Genomic DNA, 21152 nt, shown 5'->3' with positions numbered 1-21152 from the left:
GCTTCATTTCCAAAGTGGAAACAAACCTTCCAGACAACGATTCACCATGAGACAAACAGCTGTTGTGATCAGGAGACTCACTGTGGCAGAGGATCCATGCAGCTGTGAGTAACTTGTCTTTTCAGAAAACGTCCTGGATGCTGAGGCAGTAATATATTTACAAGAAATAAACAATGTAACAGCCAAACACTTTTACTTGTCAGGCTAAAGCTAACATTTAATTAATTTAGAAAGACTGCTCTTGGTAATGGCACCAACCATGTTGTCTAAAACAGAAGTCATCAGTAGTAAGTCATCAAACTGTGACTAACTTCACTTGTCCTGATGGTCATTTTTTGTCTTTGTCATCCTATTTCACCAGGTGATAGGAAAAGTGATGCAGACAGATCAAAGTCTAAATTTGTACACGTCACACATTAAACATCTGTAAAGTAGAACCTGCTGTCTTTTTGATCATCATCGCTGACGCTAATGTTTGTTACGTCACGTGTAGTAAAGAGGCCTTTTCCTGCAAGTACTGCAAGTAGAATTCACTCAGTTTTTACATTTGTTATGTAAAAATAATTTGTCTTAATGTTGAAACTATTCTAAAACATGGTAAATTGGAGGTTTCTTGTTTTGCTGTTTAATATACTAAACTGTTTTTCCTGTCTTTACAGATTAAATCAATTTAAGATGAACAACATAAGTGTTTTTGTGTGGTAAAAATAAAGTCCTTATTATAGTATATAATATTGAGGATTGAGGATCCACCTCCACATTCTAGATGACTGGTTTTGGTAGTGCAATGTAAGGTCCTATAGATACTGGATGCACAAGGCTACAAGTACCAGATGCTAAGTGCATATACTAGATACAATTGCAATTAGTATCAAGATACAAAGGGAAAAAAAGTATTTTAAATACAATTTTATTTTTAATAGACTGCAATACAACACAAATACAAGATAAAGTATATGAATAAAACACGAATAGTGAAAGGATAAGAATTTGGAACAACATGCATCGAATACACTGAACTATGACAACAGGACAAGATAGTGACAGTACTGACTTTACCTTGTCCATTGAACTAAATGACTAGAAATAAACACTACAAAAATAAGTGAAGGTTTTACATGTCCTGGATGATCCATCAACCACTGAGGAAGGAGGACCTCAACTTCCTGTTCACCCTGGAAGAGACAAACTTGTTACCATTAACTACATCAGCTAAACAAATAGTTCTTAGTATGTGAGACACTAGACTAGAGGATCACATGAAAATCAATACGGACCAGTCACTTACAATTGACCATGTTAGTTTGGGAAACTATAACAGAAAAACATGTGTCAAACTTAGACTGAGGAGATATGACCTGATGATGACTATCAAATAAATAACATCTATCAGAAGCTTCATCATCTGGACCAACTCACAGAAAAATGCTGCCCTTCGTACAGTTGGTCAACAATTTTTCTAATCTAATCTGATTTTGATCTAACTTGACAGAGGATGATACGTCATAGATTTATTGATTTATAGGTCCCTTCTTCAAATCCATACTTTCCGGACTACAGAGCGCCTAATTTACACCGCACCCATTACATTTTAATTTTAAAAAGTTTTATCATATATAGACCGCACCTCGGGGCCAAGTTGGCGCCCTCTGCTCAACCGACGCATAGATCATAGTTTTATCCTACCGATGATGTGTTGTTGCAACAGTAACACTGTATTAGTTCATAAGTTAGGTTCATAAGTTCAAATATATTGCTCATTTCCCCACTACTGTATCTCAGGAAGGGAGGCAGGGTCTGACTTGGATAAGGAACACAGCGCCCTTTGCATGAACCCCAGATGCACCAAAACGTTCCTCTATCTTTTTATGTTTATGCAGACTTAAAAAAAGTGAAACGTTAACATCCCAGATAATCATAGTAGCATGTTGGTCTGATTCAGAAGATGTGCTTCTCCGTTCCCGATAACAATATTATCTGTATGCTTCAATACTTGGGACAGGGGAAGGAGTTTCAGAGTGCCCTCGATGAACACCTTGTGTGCACTGACTGAATCTCCACCCCAGGGTGGAACTGCAGAAATAAAACTGACAAAGACAACTTTTTTGGTTACTTCTGTTCATTGAGTCGTCAGCAGCCCTCGTGGTCGTTTTCTTTCCTCGTAGCGGAAGGAGCTGCTGCTGCGCTGCTGAGGCGTCCGTGTCCTGATGGACCGGCCTTTTCCTCTCCACTTCTTCAAGGAGGCAATTGTTTCAGCTTTTTGTGTGTGTGTGTGTAAGAATAAGTTAAAAGTCTTTACACTCACTTTAGGGTTTTTTAAGCAGCAGGGTTCAAAGCATGTAAAAACGTCTTCTAGTCCAGAAATTACAGTAAATAAAGTTAGAACTCCTCACTTTATTTTGTCTTTGCTGCAGAGGAAGGGGCACAAGTTGTACCCTTTACAGGTCGTGGGTCTGAATCCAAGCTGGTGTGATTTCTGCTGTTTAAGGTTTGTCATAAATTCCAGCAGCAGTGACTCAGCTCCAATAAACTGGAGCTTCGGAGCTGCTGACAGACATCGGCGTCATTGCTCTGGTCCCTGGAGCTGATTGGTGGAGGCCTCCTCCTTCTCTGCCAGTGGCCTGTGGACTCGTGACCTGCAGCCGGTTCAGCCGGTTGCCAATGATCTACAGGGTCGACGACACGCCGCAGGTCCAGACCTGGTACTGCTGCTCCGGATCCATCACGCTGGGCACCAGTCTGCTTCCAACAGAGCAGGGTCTGTTTAGGATCACCCTCATCCTCAGCAACAGTGAATGTAAGTGTGTGTTACTGAGTCAGTCGTCCAACCTGATTTACTGCTTGTTTTTACTGTTAAAGTTTAACGTAAACGTGATGTGATTCACTGTCGACTTTGCATCTGAAAAACTAACAGTTCAACCGACTGGTTTAAGCAGCTGATATGAACCAAACAGCAGGGGCCTGGCACAGGGCCAGGGTTCAGACTGAACACGGTGGAAAGCAGTATGTGAACCATTAGAACCAGTTGACCTGATCCAGGATGGTTCTGTGTATCAGAGTCTGTGAGTCCATGTGTGAGTTCACGGCAGAGAATTCACTGCTCCTAATAATTACAGACAATCAGAGCAGAAACTGATCCGACCGAGGAGAAACCTTTGGTTCTGAATGAGACCGTTCCATCTGTGGTGCTTGGTGCTGAGTTACACAAACTGGTCCTATGTCGAATGCATCAACACCAAAGCACTGACCACAAGCACACGGGATGAACAAAAGCGGTGTTTGGGTTGAGTCCAGTTCCTGAGCCCGAGGCTGCAGTTGGACCAGAACAGCTGATCGCCTGCTTATTGTTTTTCAGAACGTCATGCCGTTGATCCCGAATCTGATCAAGAAGAAGCGAGACGGGGAGGCGCTGAGCGATGAGGAGATCGCAGCCTTCGTCCAGGCCGTCACTCACGGAACCATCCAGGACTCTCAGATCGGTACGAACGGACCCACACAAACCTGATCCAGCTTCAGAGCTGACTGTCCTGTGTCTGTCTGGTTCAGGGGCCATGCTGATGGCCATCTGGCAAAGGGGGATGGCTGTCGCCGAGACCGACGCCCTGACCAGAGAGATGATGTCATCAGGAGAAGTGATGTCGTGGCCAAAGGAGTGGGCGGGGCTAGTGGTGGACAAACACTCGACAGGGGGAGTGGGGGATAAGGTCAGCCTGGTGCTGGCGCCCGCACTCGCTGCCTGCGGCTGCAAGGTGACGGCTCCTCACGCTGGCGTAATGGTTCTGAAGGTCCGATTCAGCTGACCGTTTCACAGCTGTGTGTTTCCACCAGGTGCCTATGATCAGTGGACGGAGCCTGGCTCATACAGGAGGAACTCTGGACAAACTGGAGTCGATTCCAGGATTCAACATCCAGCAGTCGACCCATCAGGTCGGTACCGAGTTTCAGACAAATAATAAAAAGCTGCAAATGTTACTTTTAGCTTCTGTTGTTCAACAACTGAACCAGTAAAAGTATTTAGACAGAGCTTAGTTCACCAAGACCGAGACAGCTGCTGGTACCAGAGCGGTCCTGAGCCCAGACCCGGTCCTCCTTTACACAAGCATCAACCTGAATCTGCAGATTCTGGAGATCCTGGGCTCGGTGGGCTGCTGCATTGTGGGTCAGACGGAGCTGCTGGTTCCTGCAGACCGAGTGCTGTACGCTGTGCGGGACGCCACCAGCACCGTGGACAGTTTACCCCTCATCACAGGTACCGACCCACTAACAACCACGAGCTACTGCTTTGGACAAATCCTTCAATATATGCGTCTGTGCTGTTTCTCAGCTTCGATCATCTCAAAGAAAGGAGCTGAGTCTCTGTCGGCTCTGATTCTGGACGTGAAGTTTGGACGAGGTGCTCTCTATAAAAATCTGCACGATGCCAGAGAGCTAGCACAGTCTCTGGTAGGTGGCAGAACCACACAGAACCACGCAGACCCAAAGTCACGGGTACGTGGCAGAATAACACAGAACCACACTGACCTATAATCACTGGAAGGTAGAAGAACCGCACAGAACCTCACAGGAGGGGGCAGCACCACTGGGTAATGAAGGAAGGCAGAGACAGAATGTGTGTGATGCTGGTGCTTCGACTCATATTTGACTCGGTAACATGATTGTAATGAGGTTCTACTCAGTCTCGTGGAGCTGGAGTTGAGAACTGGGAGCCCAGTTGTTCAATCACTGGTCATGTTGAAGCTGAGGGAGAGAGGGAGAAGGAAGCAAGTGTTAGTTTTAAGAGCTGTTGATCATGACAACGTGTTTGTAGAGTTCTGCTGTGAAGCAGGGAGAAGGTGGGTGGAGGGAGCAGATGACACCTACGATGCCTTCTCTAGGTGAGAGCAGGAAACGGCCTGGGGATCCGTACTGGGGCGGTTCTGAGCTTCATGGACACCACGATCGGCCGATGCGTCGGGAACAGCCTGGAGGTGATCGAGTCTCTGGAGGCGCTGAAGGGAAACGGACCTGAAGACCTAATGGAGCTGGTCTCCACTCTGGGTATCTAACTCTTATTGTGGATTTAATTGTTAGTAAAATGATCGGCTGCTGAATTTGAACCACGGCTTCAATGAATCTACGTCACTGATGAAACAAAATGATAAATGATGACCAACCAGGCAGCATCAGATGCACAAATAGAGTAAATGTGACCTCTGCTGAGGTGCAGGTGCAGCGCTGCTCCTGATGACGGGCTTGGTGCCTGAGCTGTCCGAAGGCCGGAGGCGGGTTTCCGAAGCTGTGACTAGTGGAGCGGCTCTGACCCGGTTTCGGGCCATGATGGAGGCTCAGGGTGTGGCTGCGGAGACGGCCCAGACTCTGTGCTCTCCCCACGCTGACTACCACCGCGTGCTGAGGAAGTCTATCTATCAGACCGAGCTGAAGACTCCTGGAGACGGTGAAAATAACAGCACAGACAAACACCACATCACTGACTTTATCTATAACTCACTCACTAACTGGATTTTTTTTATAATAGCACTATTCCATTATTGTGCATTAGGCTGTAATCTGCCACGTGACCAGTAGGTGTCCCTCATCTGTGGTTCTACTGTTGCTTTTGATTCACCTACAGTTCCACTGTATTTCTCCAACTCCTGCAGGTTTGGTTCTGGACGTGGACGGTTTGGCTTTAGCTCAAGTGCTCCATAAGTTGGGATCCGGGCGATCAAGGGCCGGACAACCTATCAATCACAGTGTGGGGGCAGAGCTGCTGGTTTCCCTGGGGCAGAGGGTCAGAAGAGGTGAGGATGATGATGTTGATGAAGTCAGTCACTGATTCAACTGCTCACTATATTTTTGCACTGATTAACTTTTAGGCATCCCCTGGTTGCGGCTTCATTATGAGGACCCAGCTCCAAGTCCGGATCAGATGGATCGACTGCACAATGCGCTGGTTCTGGGACCAGATTACAACTCACAAAGCCAACAAGCACACACATTAGTGAAAGAATTGCTGCTGCCTAACTAACACGAGGCAAGTGCACCTGAGGCTCTTTCAAACGTTCTGAGTTTCAGCTTGATGCCTCCTGGGTCTTAAAAGAACCTCAGTACATTTATTTAACAATTATAGAGTGAAGGTGCATATCCATAAATATATAAATATAAATATAATTACCAATATATATTATATCTTATACCTAGTACCAATTATATTTGAGAAATACATTTGTTCTCTTCAGTAATATTTTCTACTACATTTTAGAGGTACATTATATACTGAAGTATAATTATGTGACATTCTCAAGTAACTTCTAACATGAGAGTCTATATTGATGAATATATCAGATACTGAAACTGTCCTTACACATAACACATCAGTAAATGTGATTTGTTGCTTACAATCACTGTATGTATGGATAAATAAATAAAAGAATGTCTGATATAGAATAAACATTTGTCATGAAAAACTTTATTGAACAATCTCAATCTGACAAAACACTCGAAGCATAAAAAAAGTTTTTTTCAACAATTCTACTCACTTGTTTATTTATAAAAAAACACAAACTGAAAAACGTTGCTACAGGTTCCTGAAAAACAGGCCACAGAGATTCAACCGACGAGGTGTCAGAGGGTCCAGGGGTCAAAGGTCAGTGGACGACAGAGTTGAGTGGCTCAGCCCTGATGTTTCCTAAATCCAGAGTGGAGTCTGTCTCTTCGTCGATTTCCCCAATCACAGCCCTGAAACAGAGAGACACACGTTTACACAAGTAAATCTCACTTTTTACTAAAAAGAACAAAACAGGACCTGAACGGGTCCAAAAATCACTTGTCATAAGACATCACAGAATCAAAGTCACTGTGTGTTTAGAGGTTCAGCCCATCTGCTACAACACTAGACTGGACCTTACCAGCTGGTCTATGATCCTGTTACTGCCAGTGTTAAGTATTATGAATAACAAAAACAAGAACTCACACATTGTCTCCTCTGACGATGTAAAGGCCCAGCACCACCTGCTCCACCCCCTGACTGGAGCTGAACACTCGCTCATGACTCTCATCCAGGATCAGGTTGATGGTCTGATCGAAGCCCTTTAGGGTCCCCTGAAACCCAGACTCATTTATCAGCACCAACAACACATCCACTGACAACTGGAGAAGGATGACACCTCTGCTCCAGCAAACAATGGCCGCAAGTAAAGAGCTTCATCAAGTACTTGTAGCTTTCCTAGAGTACCAAGTTTGGATACTGCTGCATGTCTGGAAGGAGGTAAACGACTCACCACAATCATCCTTCCATCTGAGGTGACGATAGCCACAGTACCTGAGGCAGTCGGTTAAAGAAACGCTTCTGGACAAGGACTAATCACAAAACCAACAAATAAGCTTCTTTAACACAAGGTTAACGTAACTTCGTGTCCATTACTATGGTAGAAGCCACAGCGTTACACGTTTATCCTTGCTAGCATGGCTGCTATGCTACCTAGCATGTCTCCATTCATTTTGACCTGCGGCTAGCATGCTATCAGCTAGCCGCGGCCGCAGGATACGGTTAATGTAGCTCTCCAGGGCGGTGGACATGCTTCCTGTCGCGGTCGGGGTTTATCTGTGCAGTACAGGCGTCTGTAGATGTCTTCACCGGCAGTGTGGCGAGACCAAGTCGTTCCCACAGACGTGACGAAGAAACGACGACAGATGCTAACAACACTCAGAACAGACGAACAAATCCAGCACCGACTCTCCGATCAGGCCGAAGAGATGAGCGCCGACCCGCCGCGTCACATCCGGGTTACAGCGGCGGTACAGTATCAAAAATAAAAAGAATTAGTATCAATATTTAACAGTTATGTTTTATATAATTACATACATTTCTAGTATTTATTTGTCAGTGTACAGTTTTAACACAACCCCAAGGATTTTCTAAACTATTTTCTAAAAGGAAAATAACTTAAATAAGAGTTTTATTTTGTCAACCTGAGGTTTAGCTCACCAATAAACTTGTTACATGTGAGCAGTGACTATTCAGGCCTCCGGTGCTGCTGTTACCTCACTTGCCTAGTGATGTCCAGTTTATTATTGCACAGTAATTAATTATACTAACCTCATTAGTATAGACTTGTTTTTCCATAATATATTTTGAATCTAGGAATTAAAACATGTAGAAACCCAAGTTAAGTGTTTTACTGTTTGTGTATTTAAACTAATGACACACAAGAAGCATACTTCCAGCAGGTCTTCATCTTTATTGTTGCTCAGTAGTCGTCCATACAAAGGGAGTGGAGGAGAGCAGTGGAGCCCGACAGGACAAACACCAGGAACATCATGCTACCAAAGTATTAAATTTGTACAAAAATACTTTACAACATCCCTGTTCCTTTAAAGAAAAATACAGTTTGGTTGGTTGGTGAAGCTACATGGAAACTAATCTGACCCACTATTCAAATGGCAGTGCAATGTATATGTATATATGAGTATGTGTGTGTGTGGGTGGATGCTGAGGTGAATCACTGAAGTGCAAATCCCTGCAATGTTACACACATTCTCACACACTCACACACATAGACAACACACGCAAACAAACACAGTGTGTATGGCTTTACCCTCCTGAAGCCACGCCCCTCCATACTATGGTTCACTCCTATTGGTCAAGGACTTTTCTTCATCTGTTGCTATGGTAACCTGCTGGTAACCTGTTTATACAGGTTAACCACGTCTTGGCCTTGTTTCAGGTTTGTGCTATTAGCTGTGTGCTAATACCAGCTGTTAGCTCAAATATTAGCTATGTTTACCAAGTGTTAGCCCTTGTAAGACTTTTTATGCAGATAACCATTATTACATAGTTCTACCACACAACCTTTCTGTGCTTGGCAGGTGCTATTCATATTGTAACAACACATCAGTTAACCTATAAATCCCATTGGCTTATATTGGACAAGTATAGTATACAAGTAGACAAACTGGTCATGAGTCATATGCCAGCTGTTCTAGCCCTGGATTGGAGGGCTATTTTTGTTGTTATTCTTAGATTAGCTAGTGTTACACTAGCTGTGTTAGCCACGTGTCGTTTTAAATCGCTGTTAATTTTATGGTACGCATGTGCTATAAGGCTACTGCTATACCTGCAATCAAGGCATTGATATGCTAGCACTTCAAACAATAAAAATTAGGAAAACATCTACTAATATTGCCTGACAACCGACAAGCACAAGAACTGTGGAGGAGCAGCTATTAGTCACTTTGGCTCTGGGAGGGCTTTGATTGGCCAGTTTAAACAGTGAGTTCAAACTGAGGTAAAAGCAGGAAAATGTTGACAAAACACACACACACACACACACACACACACACACACACACACACACACACACACACACACACACACACACACACACACACACACACACACACACACACACAGGTTTTCACTGTCACAGGTTTCCTGTTTTACAGGAGTTTTTTTTTCTTGTGTAACATTGTTTTTGTGGTAATGAAGTGAATGTTTTCAGGGTTTCAATGGCTTTGATGTGAACAGCGATGGGGCTGAACCACTTTTTTAATCTATTATACAAATTTTCAAGGTTCAGTCACCATGGAAACAAACAGAGAAAACTGACAACAGTCAATCAAAAAACACACCAATTGATTAGCATAATAGATCACTGTAACTTGGGGTGGGGTTAGGGGCGGGCATGCTTGGCTTCTTCCTGGTAGCTGATTGATTGGTTTATCAGGAGAACCAATCACAGACAGGCAGTGAAGCATTTTGTTTTCTGATTGGTTCCAGCCAATCAGCTGACTCTCTCAGAATCACCTGGCTGCCCAGGGAAGAAGAGGGGGCGGAGTAAAGTCAAGACATGGGTGGGGTCTAACTGGCCTTGAGTTTAGAACGCACACAAACACACGCACATACATACACACAGTGTAGCCAGTCCAACAGGTGTAAACAGTAGAAAAGATTCTTATTGAACTGCTCAGTGTCATCATCATTATTGTCAGCATGATTATTATTACTCTTCTAGGCTGCAGCTTGTTCATGGCACAGAACTAAAATCCTAACATCAAACAGTCCGTCGTTCCATTTTATTAGAGATGCTCCGACCAATGCCGCTGATAATTATTGAACACTCTGAACTTCTGAACTGAACAATCTGAGGTTGACATAAACGCAATGTCGAACCAAGTCCATTTAGCTTCGGTTATACCAGGATCTACAGCAGCATTATTTGGCAAAGTTTTGAAATAAAAAAACTAAAAATTTGTTTGATTTTTAACAGAATTACAACTGTATGATGGTCGTGACTACACTAATAATCACAATCTCACCCAAACACTGAGCTAGCTGTTTACTTAGCTGTAAGATATTCACATCCAGGAATGAAAACTTTAGGCAAACTAAAACACTAAGTAGTGGTCGTAGTGGTGTGGTCCTCAAACACAGCTGTGCTTTCAACTTCAGAGCTCACCACTGATTACTGGAGGACTTCATAACCCTAGAACTACTAACTGATCGGATCATTCCACCCTTTGAACTACATCGACCATCTCTGACCTAAACCATAACTTGGTTTTCATTTACTATACAATTTCAAACTTAAACTTAACTATTTTTAATCCTTCACCTTCAGCAAACCATCTGACCCAACCTCCTGCCTCTGCCCATGAACCTGTTGGAGTCTTCCTCCTCAGACAAACGTGGTGGGTTTAAATGTCTTTCTTACATGTTTCTACAGTGTAATTATTCAACAATACCAATAACATCAGGCCCAGACAGTCTGATCGGAGCATCTCCTGCTTTGGATGGTGGACTGAAGTCATCTACTCATGTGCTCATGTGGTTCTTGGCCAGTACACCCAGACACCACTGCATGGTGGTTCTAGTAAGGCCAGAACAGGCGGAGGCCAAATTTCTGGACTTAGCAGAAGCATCAGTCATGGCTCTGGCTACATATTCACGGCTTTGTGATCACTATGACCATGAGAAACAACCACGTCTTGGAACAGCAAGACCATTGGCTGAGGCTCTAGTTCCAGTAGGACCAATAGCTCTACTTTTAGGTTTGTAGAACCAGTAAGCATTGACCTTGGACCAGTAAGGACTGATGTTAGTAGAACCAGCAGTCATTGCTCTTGACTGGTACAATCAGTAACCATTTCTATTGGACCAGGTAGAAGAGTAGCTCAGTCTGTGGCTCCAGTAGGTTCAGTAGTTATAGTTCTGTTTCCAATGATACCAGTTGTATCACTGTGTGCCAGTAGTCCTGGTTCGCCAGTGTGCTTTCAGGCTGCTCTAGCAGTTCAGTGAAGTCCAACAACATCCAGACGGTGTGTGCAGCACCATGAGGGTCCACAATGAACCAGTTCAGGTTGGGGCTAGACCGCTTTGACTTAACTTAGTGTTGATGATCTCCTTGTTGACCTCTGGTTCAGTCGGATCAGAACCAGCCTAAGTTTATTTTACAGTTTGTGTCTGCTATAAGGAGCTGTTATTGACCTGACCCACACTAAGCCCTGTCCCCAGCCTCTCCCCTGGTTGGCTCCACTTGATTGGACCGCCGTCCTCTCCTGGACCCATAGAAAGCTCAGAGGGTCCTAGATCGCTGCCAGCTGGCTGAGAGGAGTGGTTGCTGTTGATAGTGCCATCAGTGTGATTGGTCAGTAGAGAGGAGGAAGGGCTGCGACTAATGACAAGCTCCAAGCGATTTGGAGACTCTGCGATGAGGGGAACAACGAGGCAGCAGTCAAAGTCTCTGGTTCGCACATGGTTAATCTGGAAAAACAAAAAAATCATTAACACAAAATATTCTCTTCACTCCTAACATGTTAACATAAATCTGGATGCACATAAAAAACAAACACGCTGTGCAATTTCTGTGTCCAGTAGAAGTATGAGCAGTGCTGAAATGTCCTTCTGACGCCCATGGTGTAGGGACACCCACCAAAATCAAAGCCCAGACATAAAAACTGGTGGCTAAAACACCAACCTTTAAAACCCTACAATACAAAACAATGTTGATCCCGGTGCTGTTGTCACCGGGATCAACATAGATAATATTGGTATAGAGTATTTATGTGACATTAGCATTTAGCTGCTGACACTGTGCTTCACCTGTAGTATTCGGTCATAGGCTCTAAGGCCTCCCTGCTCTGCTGGGCCTCCGGGTCGGATGTTGTTAACATAGACGCCGCGATCCAACAAACCATCAGAAACACTGAACCCAAAATCCTCCAGGTCTGAGGTCTTCTCTAGAGTCAGCTACAGACAGACAAGCACCATTAGGACAAACTAGTAGAATTACACCATGTCCCTGCTAGAGTAGCGTCCTGGGGTCAAAGGTCACCTTGTGGAGTTCGACAGGGTTCTGGTTTAGGATCTCATTTACTTCCTGCCTCATCTTCCTCATAGCGAAGGCTCTTCGTTGAGGATCAGATGGCAAGGTGTTGGACCGAGGAGTCACCTGGGAAATTCAAAACAAAAACGAAACATAAAGACAAAAACATAGACATGTCCAGTGAGTATCCGAGGTCAGAGGTCGTACTCATTACCTGTGGTCTGGAGCTGCTGCGTTCCTGGAAGCTCGCCTGGCGTCCCAAACTGCTGCGCTGGGGCGTGGGGTCATGGTTCAGGCTGAGGGTGGACCCTGACATGATGGTTGCCTGGAGACAGCCAATCAGAGCCAGACTGTCAATCAAAGTGTCTAATCAGAAGACAGTTTGTTTTTTCAGCTTGATCCATCAAAATCTGGAGACTGGTTAACGTAACCTGGGGGAACAGCCTTCACCCCAGCTGTTAGTCACACCAAGACACAAATACGATCTATTCACCTCAGACTCAGGTTGTCTATTTAATGAGGGACAGAGCTGCTGATAGAATCAGTTACTGCTTCTACTGTATTCACACTGATTCTACTGGCATCATCGATTACAGTAGAATAGTACTACATGTTTAGTATTCAAGCACATCTTCTAGTATGTATTCATTTGCTTTTATTCTCTGTGACTAACAGGATCTACTGGAACCTGACAGACTAATGATTCAACTGACTTCATACTTCTATTGTTACAATCTACTGTTTCTATTGTTACGAAATTTTAAGAGGGTCTACTTTTGTCTTACTGACAGAAGCTATTCTTGGTTTAATTGAGAGAATCAACTCATTTTATTGACTTGATTTTTCTACTAATCATCTCATGAGATGAGACACCCATTATTTGAACAACTCTTGAACAACTCTCACATCACTCAACAAACTTCTCAGCCAATCAGAATCAAGGACCCGTCAGACGCATGCATGACTGACAGGTCGCCTTCGTGATGGGCAAAACAAACTACCCATTAGGCCTTGCACAAGCTCTCCCAGCATGCCTTGCTCAAATTGCCATGCTGGTGAAACATGACTCTGCCAAGTGACTGGTCAGAAGCTGGGATGTCACTACTACGTCACAATGACGTCACCATGGTCTGCAGCCTGCTGCTGGGGTGCAGTTAGAGTCACATTCAAAAACATGTGGGACGTGTGACAATGCTGAAAGTGGAGAGAGAGGAGAGGAGGAGCGTTAGTAGTGGGGAGGGAGGAGGATACCAGAGTGAGGAGGTGCGTCTCCTGCCCAGTCTCCTGAAACAGAAGGAGTCATTTCTCTTTTCAGCTTGAAATAAACAACCACAGTGCTTAATTCAATGGCCATAGACAGAGTAAGTATCTTTGTTTCTATAATAAATGGTATTTTTACTTTTAACTCCAATGTTATAATGATCAGACGTCATGTCCACCTTAGCTTTACTACCCTGTTAACACTACTACTACTACTACTACTACTACTACTACTACTACTACTACTACAAAAACAACAACTACTACTAGGTCTACCTTACCTACGTTTACTGTATAGCTTTACTTCCGTTACTACTACTACGACTACCGTACCAACATTCAACTACTGCTACTACTACTACCTTACCTATGTTTACAGCTTTACTTCCCTGTTAATACTACTACGTCTACCTTACCTACTTTCACCTTAGATACAACTACTGCTACTACTACTACTACCTTACCTATGTTTACAGCTTTACTTCCCTGTTAATACTACTATTACTACTACGTCTACCTTACCTACTTTCACCTTAGATACCACTACTGCTATTACTGCTACTATTACTACTACTACTACTTTACTACTAACACAACATGTATTTAATTCAACAGTAGGAAGTTGATATCTTATCTCTGTGTCACTGGTTTGTTCCTGATTTTGTCTGACTGTTAAAGATTTAAAGTCTTTGTATTTCTGCTTGTGGTTAAATGTAACTTTTAACATTTAATAATTTCAGTCATTAAAGCTGTTTCTCGTATGCATAAATATTAAATTGTGCCCAGTGTCTGCAGTAACTTCAGTACTATTTACCTCTAGTTCTCGGAGAATGCCGCTCTGTCCACAGGTCTCCAGATCCTCCAGAGCCTGAGACCAGAAGTTCTCCTCCTGGTCTGGTTCTGTGCCATCGTGCCCAACGGTGAACCTGAAATGGAGGTCAAAGTTCAGCCAGAGACAGACAGACAGACAGACAGACAGACAGACAGACAGACAGACAGACAGACAGACAGACAGACAGACAGACAGACAGACAGACAGACAGACAGACAGACAGACACACACACACACACACACACACACACACACACACACACACACACACACACACACACACACACACACACACACACACACAGAAGGCTGGTGGCAGACAGGTCATGCTGATCACAGTGTGAGGATACAGTACGTGCAGCGACAACATACACATCCATCAGGTGTATGTGTCAAAGTGACAGGGGTCAAAGGTCACCAAGTGAGGGTTTCTGCTGGTTAGACAGGTGGCAGATGACTGTGTTGGGGTTAAAGGTTAACGGTTAGTGTGGTACCTGCTGTCAGTGATTAGACCGCTGGGCAGATTACAGGCTCTGCAGACAGAGACACACTGCTGTTACCGCTGTTAGCTCCATGCTAGTAAATCCCACTGGTTTGTGTAAGAAACACTAGCATGCTGACACACAGGGGATCTGAGGGAACTTCAAAAACGTCAAAATAAGAGCCATGGCTGATATAGACAGGTCTTTAGTATCTGTATAAAGAGGTGAGTGTGTGTCCACAACAGGGGCCGACAACAGATCCTGTACCTATAAATTCATGGGTCATAAAGAACTACCTCAGCATTAGTCCTGTAACAGCAGCTGCCATGGCTCCTTTTTGTTAAACCCATGAACTACCACCACCTGAACTACTGTGGGAGCACCACAGCAAACCCAAAGCAACCCAGAGCGAGGAGGAACTACTAGATCTCTGCACTGGCTTCCACTTACAGTAGTTTCAGATATGAAACCATGCTTCTTAATTTTACATCTTATTCCCTGACGCCCGCGCTCATTCACTGATTACATTTACATGTTCCTGAGAGGGAGAGGAGTGTGTGTGACTCTGACAGACTTTAAATACGGGTAGGCAGAGGTCTGTGTAATGATCCCTATGATCTGTATCAAGCAGATTAGAAACCCGCTTACAGATATAGCAGGCCAGGAGTTCCCTCAGAAGACATCTACCTTCTCTAATCCCCAACCAGCTTATGGAAACTAGGCTTCCATTTCCATCGCAGATGAGGACTGAATCCATGACGCTGTACTAAGACTGTCAAGTCTCTTCAGTCTGACTCAGGCACTGCTCTTTCAGAATCGTCCAGTATACTGAGTTTCATTCCTGCAGAATCCTTTGTCAGTATTTACTGACACATTGGATGTTTGGTTTTGTTTTCCAGTCTCACCCTCCGAGTGGCGGGCGGTCCCAGTCGTCGTCGCTGAGACCCAGGTCTGACAGCGGGTTGGCTCTCTGGCGGATGGAGGACGGTGACTGGTTGGAGTTCTTGGTGCTGCGCCATTCATGGAAACTGTACGTAGACGTCTGATATGGCGGCGCTACAAATAAACACAAACACCTTTTATTATGCACAAGCTTCATATCTGTGGTGAAGCTCAAAGCTCAAAGGTCAGAGCTCAGGTTCCTACCTGGTGTGGTGAAGCTGCTGTCCATGTTGGAGCCGTCCCAGGACTCCACGGCGCTGTCAACCGACGGCAAAGTGCTGAACGCTCTCTGACTGGACCGAGGGGCGACCATGACAACCGGTTCCTCCTCACCGTCCTGGTTCTCCTGACCCAGTCCCGTCCCCAGACCCAGACCGGGACCGATCACAAAGGACTTCGGACTCGACACTAAACAAAGATGAATTATTATGAGCTGTAAACCAAACAATGTACCAAAGGTTTCAGGCCTTCAGGTGTTCAGACTCTCTATTATCAGCCCCAGAACCAGACCAGACCAGATTTACAATTACGTTTCATTCTTCTACGCTACTACTGTGTGTTTCATCTCGTTGTCAGCCAGCAGATGTCCTCATACACCTGGTCCTTCTGTATAACAACCAGTACACACAAACGCTGCACAAACACAGGGGAAATGTGCAGACGCATAAATAAGGCCCAGTACTGGTTCCGAGTACATACGTTCTCCCTGCTTCTTGATCTTCAGTGTGACCGTCTCTCCTGCTTGCTGCAGCAAGCTGATGGCTTCGCTCAGAGGTTTCCCCTTCAGGCTGCTGCTGTTGATGGCCAGGATCCGATCTCCGACGTGGATGGCACCGGTTCTAGAGCACACACAGCAACAGCTGGAGTCACTGCCTCCTGCGCAGGTCTGATATTACCATACATTAGCATGGCAGGAGGACGAACACGCAGCAGGCGTAATGTGAGGTCTAGTGTCTAGTCAAGGACACTTAAGACTTGAAGTGGATCAAACCACCAGCGCTGGGTTAGTGGAGACTATATCTCTATATTCCATTACATAACTGTATATTAAGGACTGTACTGTTCTGACTTTATGTCTCCATTGTCAAACATTTACATATGTGATAGTTTCAGAGCATTAGGATCCACAACCTTTAGCTATGACTCTGTTAACACTGCTGATCTAAGCGCTGTGAATGTCATGATGCTAATCTGTGTGTGCACCTCTCAGCCAGCCCCCCTTTGCTCAGAGAAGAGATGATGATGGGGTCAAAGGGCTCCTCTGTGCCTGAGATTGTGATTCCCAGTGGGCCCCCGTATCGTTGCAGCTCCACCGTGTAGATGATGCTGCCAGACACCTCCTGCTCATCTGTAACATTCAATAAAGATTATTTAGCAGAGTGTGTTTCGTTTATCCACTGTATAATCGACACATCAAGAGCTCCTACAGCAAAACAAACTCCTGAAACCTGAGTTGTCTTCATCTTTGCGGATCTTCAGTTTGACGAGCTCCTCACACTGCTGCAGAATCTGAACGGCTTCCTCCATTGAGCAGTTCTCAACACGGATGTTATCGATGGCCAGCAGCTTGTCGCCGAGCTCCAACGTCCCCGTCCTGAAGCAACACAAGCAGTGTCCACGTCAAGGTTAAATGGTTTTATATGCATTGCTTTTTCTTATTAAAGCATCAGGTGTACCTAATAAAGTGGTCAGATTTGATATACCTGTGTGCGACGCTGCCCTTCTTGATGTCAGATATGATCAGAGGATCACCTGGTTTCCTGTTGGACGGAGCTGCAAACACAGGAAGAAACATTCAAACAGTCAATTGTCAATACCAGAAAATGTTCATGTTCACTGTGAGACAGAACTATGAAATGTGAAGTGCTACACCGATAAACATCACAGCAGGAGGAAGGAACTCCTGCATCACTTTGTCTCTGTTAATAAACAGGTTTTTGATTTTGTTTTGTTTAAAATCAGTCAATGGGTTTAAAGCACTACAACACCACCCTCTTGTTTTACTCACAGCTGATGGTGATACCCAGCTCCACCCCTGGTTTCTTCGGGAGCTTCACATGGAACGTCCCAGAGCTGGGGATGACCGATTCTGAAAGACGCAAAGATAAACAGGCAGATTCAGTTCAAAGTGAAGACTGAAACATTCATTCTCTACTAAGACAGACTGGACAGGTTCCTGCTCTAAATTCAGTTCTAAAGACAATAATGCTTCTGATCTGCACATTTTCTTGTCTCCTACAGCTCAGTTTTCTCTGTAACAGGGCACAGAATGATGGTTTACAGCTGATCACACCACAAAGCAGCTTCTCCTTATTTCAGCTGTTATCGGTGCTCATCAGCAGTGATGTTGTACTCAGCGGCTCTTCCCTGGAGATTATTCACTGTGTCTTTGAGTCATCAGCAGCACGTTTGTGTTTTTGGGCGTCGGTGCTTACTTACGCTGCGACTTCGATAAAGAAAAAGTCTGACAAATTTGACACAGAGAGACAGAACTGAACCCAGACAGACAGTGAGTCACACAACACAGACAGAACAGACACCAAACCCAGGAATGACAAGCATGAAGCTCTACATCTAATTGTCATAAACAAGCGACAGAGAGAAAATAATGAATATGAATGAATTTAAATATAACTTCTTTTCAAGTGTATCTGAGTAAAACGGTTTCTCACACTGACAGATGTGTTTAATCAAATAATGCTCTAATAACTATTGGAGACAGTGTGTCTGCAACAGCATGAATATAACTAACCACATCACAGTTCATCATGTTTGGAGTTATAAATATACAAACCTTTTAGTGTGCAGGATGAATGTTGGGTAAAGAATATAGTACAGACTACTGTGTTTCAAATGTTTCAGAAGCAGTGAAGGACTTTTAATGAGTCCGACAACATTAAAAGCTGTTGCTAAACATAGACAGAGGCAATGCTCCTATAACTGCAACACATAAACACAGACTGTGTTTGTACCGGCCACATCAAACTCGATCTCCAGTGTGAGCTGAGCTGTGATGGACGAGTCTCTGAGCAGCTGATTGGTTTCCTCCAGAGTGGAGTCTTCAGTAGGAACTCCATTTATGGACAAAATCCTGTCTCCAATCTGCAGAATGCCACATCTGCAAAGACAGACAAGCACAGTCCTGGAATGTAGCACCTTAACATGCAGGCATAGGAGCATGATGTTACATGCATGGAGATGTACACCCAGATGTGTTGACTAATCAATTACTTAATTACAAAAGCAGGAACAGGAAACATGGGAGGAGGGAGAAGGAGTCAAAGCAACAAAGGTCTGAACCCGGAGGCGCTGCATTTGCATTGGGTTTTTACAGTGTGGCTAAGTTTTGTGCTGCAGTACAGTAATAATATATAAAAAATAATAATGGTAGCAAATCTGGCGTGCTCACCTTTCAGCCGGGCTATCTGGGTCAATGTATGCGATGAGTGGGGGCGAGGACAAAGTTTCAGTGGCAAAGACTCCGCCCTGCAGCTGCAGGCCGAACCCCATGATGCCGTTGCCTAGCAACATCACCTCTGTGGTTTCTGTGTGAACGACTTGTCCGGCGAGACCCACCGTGCTGGACGCAAGAGACACTAATGGACAGAAAGCGAGCAAAAACCATAACTAAAAAACAAGTTAAATTATCACAGCTGATTGATGCTCTGAGTGCTGCTCTGAACTCACATGAGCTCTTAAATTCCTTCTTCTTAGGCTTTCTTCTCATGAGAGTGCCCCGTGGACTCGTGGGATACATGTTCCTGGGCAGGGTGTTCATGTTGAGGGACGAGAGACTATAGGCCGACATCGAGCCAGGAGAGAACGAGTGGCTGAGAGCTGCAAAGGGAGAAGATAACTCTTTAGGTGATTTTAGGTAGATGGATGCTTCATCTGCCTCTCGAGATCAAGCAACACAGATCAGAGAGAGAGAGAGAGGGAAAGAGAGAGAGAGAGAGAGAGAGAGAGAGAGGTGGACATACGAGGGTTGTTTGTATGGCGGTTGTGAGATCTGGCAGCTGATTGGTCTGGGTGGTACGTGTTGTAGTGGTATGGGGGTAGGACGGGAGCAGACCCTCCGGTCTCCCAAGGGAGGGGGCGAGGACTACGCTGCACCTTGACTGCACAGACACACAGACACACACAGAGGAGGGTGCTAAGGTTAAGACAAGAGGAAAGGTCAGAGGTCAGGTGGCTGCTCGTCTCATAGCCTTGTATGGAATCTTCCTTCTTCGAGTTCATAGAGAGATTTGCGCGGCGTTGCGATGTGTGTGTGTGGGTCCAGTATGTTTGATGGTACACTTATGTGTTTCTACCATGCTGTGGTGCATTCAGGGCCGGTCGGGCTTGGTGCTGTGGCAGGATCTCCAAGCGGACGGTCTGACAGGAGGCGGAGAGCAGCTGAGTGGCTTCGGCCAGAGAACAAAACTCCATCGATTTCCCATCAACAGACAGGATGTGATCTCCTGCGTGAAGTGCACCACACCTACAACGTACAGTGAAGGGTACACAAAAAGCTAAGGTGAGGAATCTACAATGTGAAATGAACTGTGGTGTGTAAAAACCTATACACACAAACAGACTGACACCTGTAGAGGGCAGAGGTCAGCTACTGTACCTGTCTGCTATGCTGGCTGGTTTCACCTTGTCAATGACGATGACCTGCTTGTTACAGAACATGGAGGTGGACAGAGCCACGCCCAGACTGGAGCCTGAGGCCTTGGCAACCTCAACCAGCAGTGGCCCCGACGCCGTGGCAACAGAGTCTGAAAGATGGAGAACAGAGTAATAATGTGAGAAGAAAGTTACAATCACATTCTGCCTGTTTGATGCCTGGACGTTTTAAGAATGAAGCCCGACACAGTCTGATTCATTCATGTCTTTATGATTTAGTTTCTAATCCAAGTATTGGCTGCTGTCATACACTGACCCATCACTGACACGTCGTACTCGATCAGCAGCGTAGCCTCCTGCCCGCACTGTTTCAGGATGCTCATTGCCTCAGATATCGTGTTACCATGGAGACGAATCCCGTCAATGCTCAGCAACCGATCACCAGGCTTTATGGTCCCTTCTCTGGAGAGACAGAAAGACGCATTTTCACTTTTACCAGAGTTCATGAGATTCCTCTAGGAGTTAAAACCAATAGCTTCACTGACAATATGTGATGATGAGAAAAAAAAGTATAAAAACAGAAAGAAACAGAAAGATCAGGAAAAATAAAAGGGGAAGCTTTACTCACCTGTCGGCCGGCCCCCCTGGTCTTATAGTTGTTATGACAATGGGACGAGACTTGTTCCTGTCTTCATGAGCTCCTCCTGCAAACACAAGGTCCCA

General features: G+C 44.8%; 3 protein-coding genes across 24 annotated transcripts in view; 1 reads left to right on the top strand and 2 right to left on the bottom strand.

Annotated features, from left to right (window-relative positions):
• The first annotated feature begins 2439 nt into the window (after positions 1-2439).
• On the top strand, positions 2440-6430 carry tymp (thymidine phosphorylase). The gene is made up of 10 exons (XM_029162948.3): positions 2440-2797; positions 3356-3479; positions 3547-3749; positions 3829-3927; positions 4120-4249; positions 4325-4443; positions 4875-5037; positions 5207-5434; positions 5640-5780; positions 5856-6430. Exons 2-10 carry the CDS (start codon positions 3362-3364, stop codon positions 6005-6007), a joined length of 1353 nt encoding a protein of 450 aa, XP_029018781.1. The 5' UTR covers positions 2440-2797; positions 3356-3361; the 3' UTR covers positions 6008-6430.
• On the bottom strand, positions 6429-7747 carry lsm8 (LSM8 homolog, U6 small nuclear RNA associated). The gene is made up of 4 exons (XM_029163010.3): positions 7527-7747; positions 7260-7300; positions 6953-7080; positions 6429-6717 (listed from the first exon to the last, which is right to left on the bottom strand). The coding sequence occupies exons 1-4, from the start codon at positions 7555-7557 to the stop codon at positions 6627-6629; spliced, it is 291 nt and encodes a 96-aa protein (XP_029018843.1). The 5' UTR covers positions 7558-7747; the 3' UTR covers positions 6429-6626.
• Positions 7748-8199: 452 nt separating this feature from the next.
• Positions 8200-21152, bottom strand: part of grip1 (glutamate receptor interacting protein 1) — a 34851-nt gene continuing 21898 nt past the window's right edge. For 11 of the 22 annotated variants that reach the window (XM_029162868.3, XM_029162871.3, XM_029162862.3 and 8 more), the window contains exons 6-27: positions 21058-21133; positions 20746-20891; positions 20434-20581; positions 20132-20301; positions 19799-19936; positions 19506-19655; positions 19228-19414; positions 18791-18936; positions 17827-17907; positions 17522-17591; positions 17267-17412; positions 17022-17166; positions 16518-16657; positions 16023-16226; positions 15782-15932; positions 14889-14927; positions 14377-14488; positions 13554-13586; positions 12517-12627; positions 12312-12428; positions 12080-12226; positions 8200-11740 (exon numbers count right to left, since the gene is read on the bottom strand). In XM_029162868.3, coding sequence (XP_029018701.1) covers positions 11444-11740; positions 12080-12226; positions 12312-12428; positions 12517-12627; positions 13554-13586; positions 14377-14488; positions 14889-14927; positions 15782-15932; positions 16023-16226; positions 16518-16657; positions 17022-17166; positions 17267-17412; positions 17522-17591; positions 17827-17907; positions 18791-18936; positions 19228-19414; positions 19506-19655; positions 19799-19936; positions 20132-20301; positions 20434-20581; positions 20746-20891; positions 21058-21133 — 2954 coding nt within the window. In that variant the 3' untranslated portion in view covers positions 8200-11443. The remainder of the gene's footprint in view (positions 11741-12079; positions 12227-12311; positions 12429-12516; positions 12628-13553; positions 13587-14376; positions 14489-14888; positions 14928-15781; positions 15933-16022; positions 16227-16517; positions 16658-17021; positions 17167-17266; positions 17413-17521; positions 17592-17826; positions 17908-18790; positions 18937-19227; positions 19415-19505; positions 19656-19798; positions 19937-20131; positions 20302-20433; positions 20582-20745; positions 20892-21057; positions 21134-21152) is intronic. The other 11 variants (XM_055512105.1, XM_055512107.1, XM_055512103.1 and 8 more) reach the window with 6 other exon arrangements.

The sequence above is a fragment of the Betta splendens genome, chromosome 9 (assembly GCF_900634795.4).
Source record: "Betta splendens chromosome 9, fBetSpl5.4, whole genome shotgun sequence".
Lineage (NCBI taxonomy): Eukaryota > Metazoa > Chordata > Actinopteri > Anabantiformes > Osphronemidae > Betta > Betta splendens.
The sequence above is the reverse complement of the archived record's forward strand: the minus strand, read 5'-3'. Positions and strand labels throughout refer to the sequence as shown.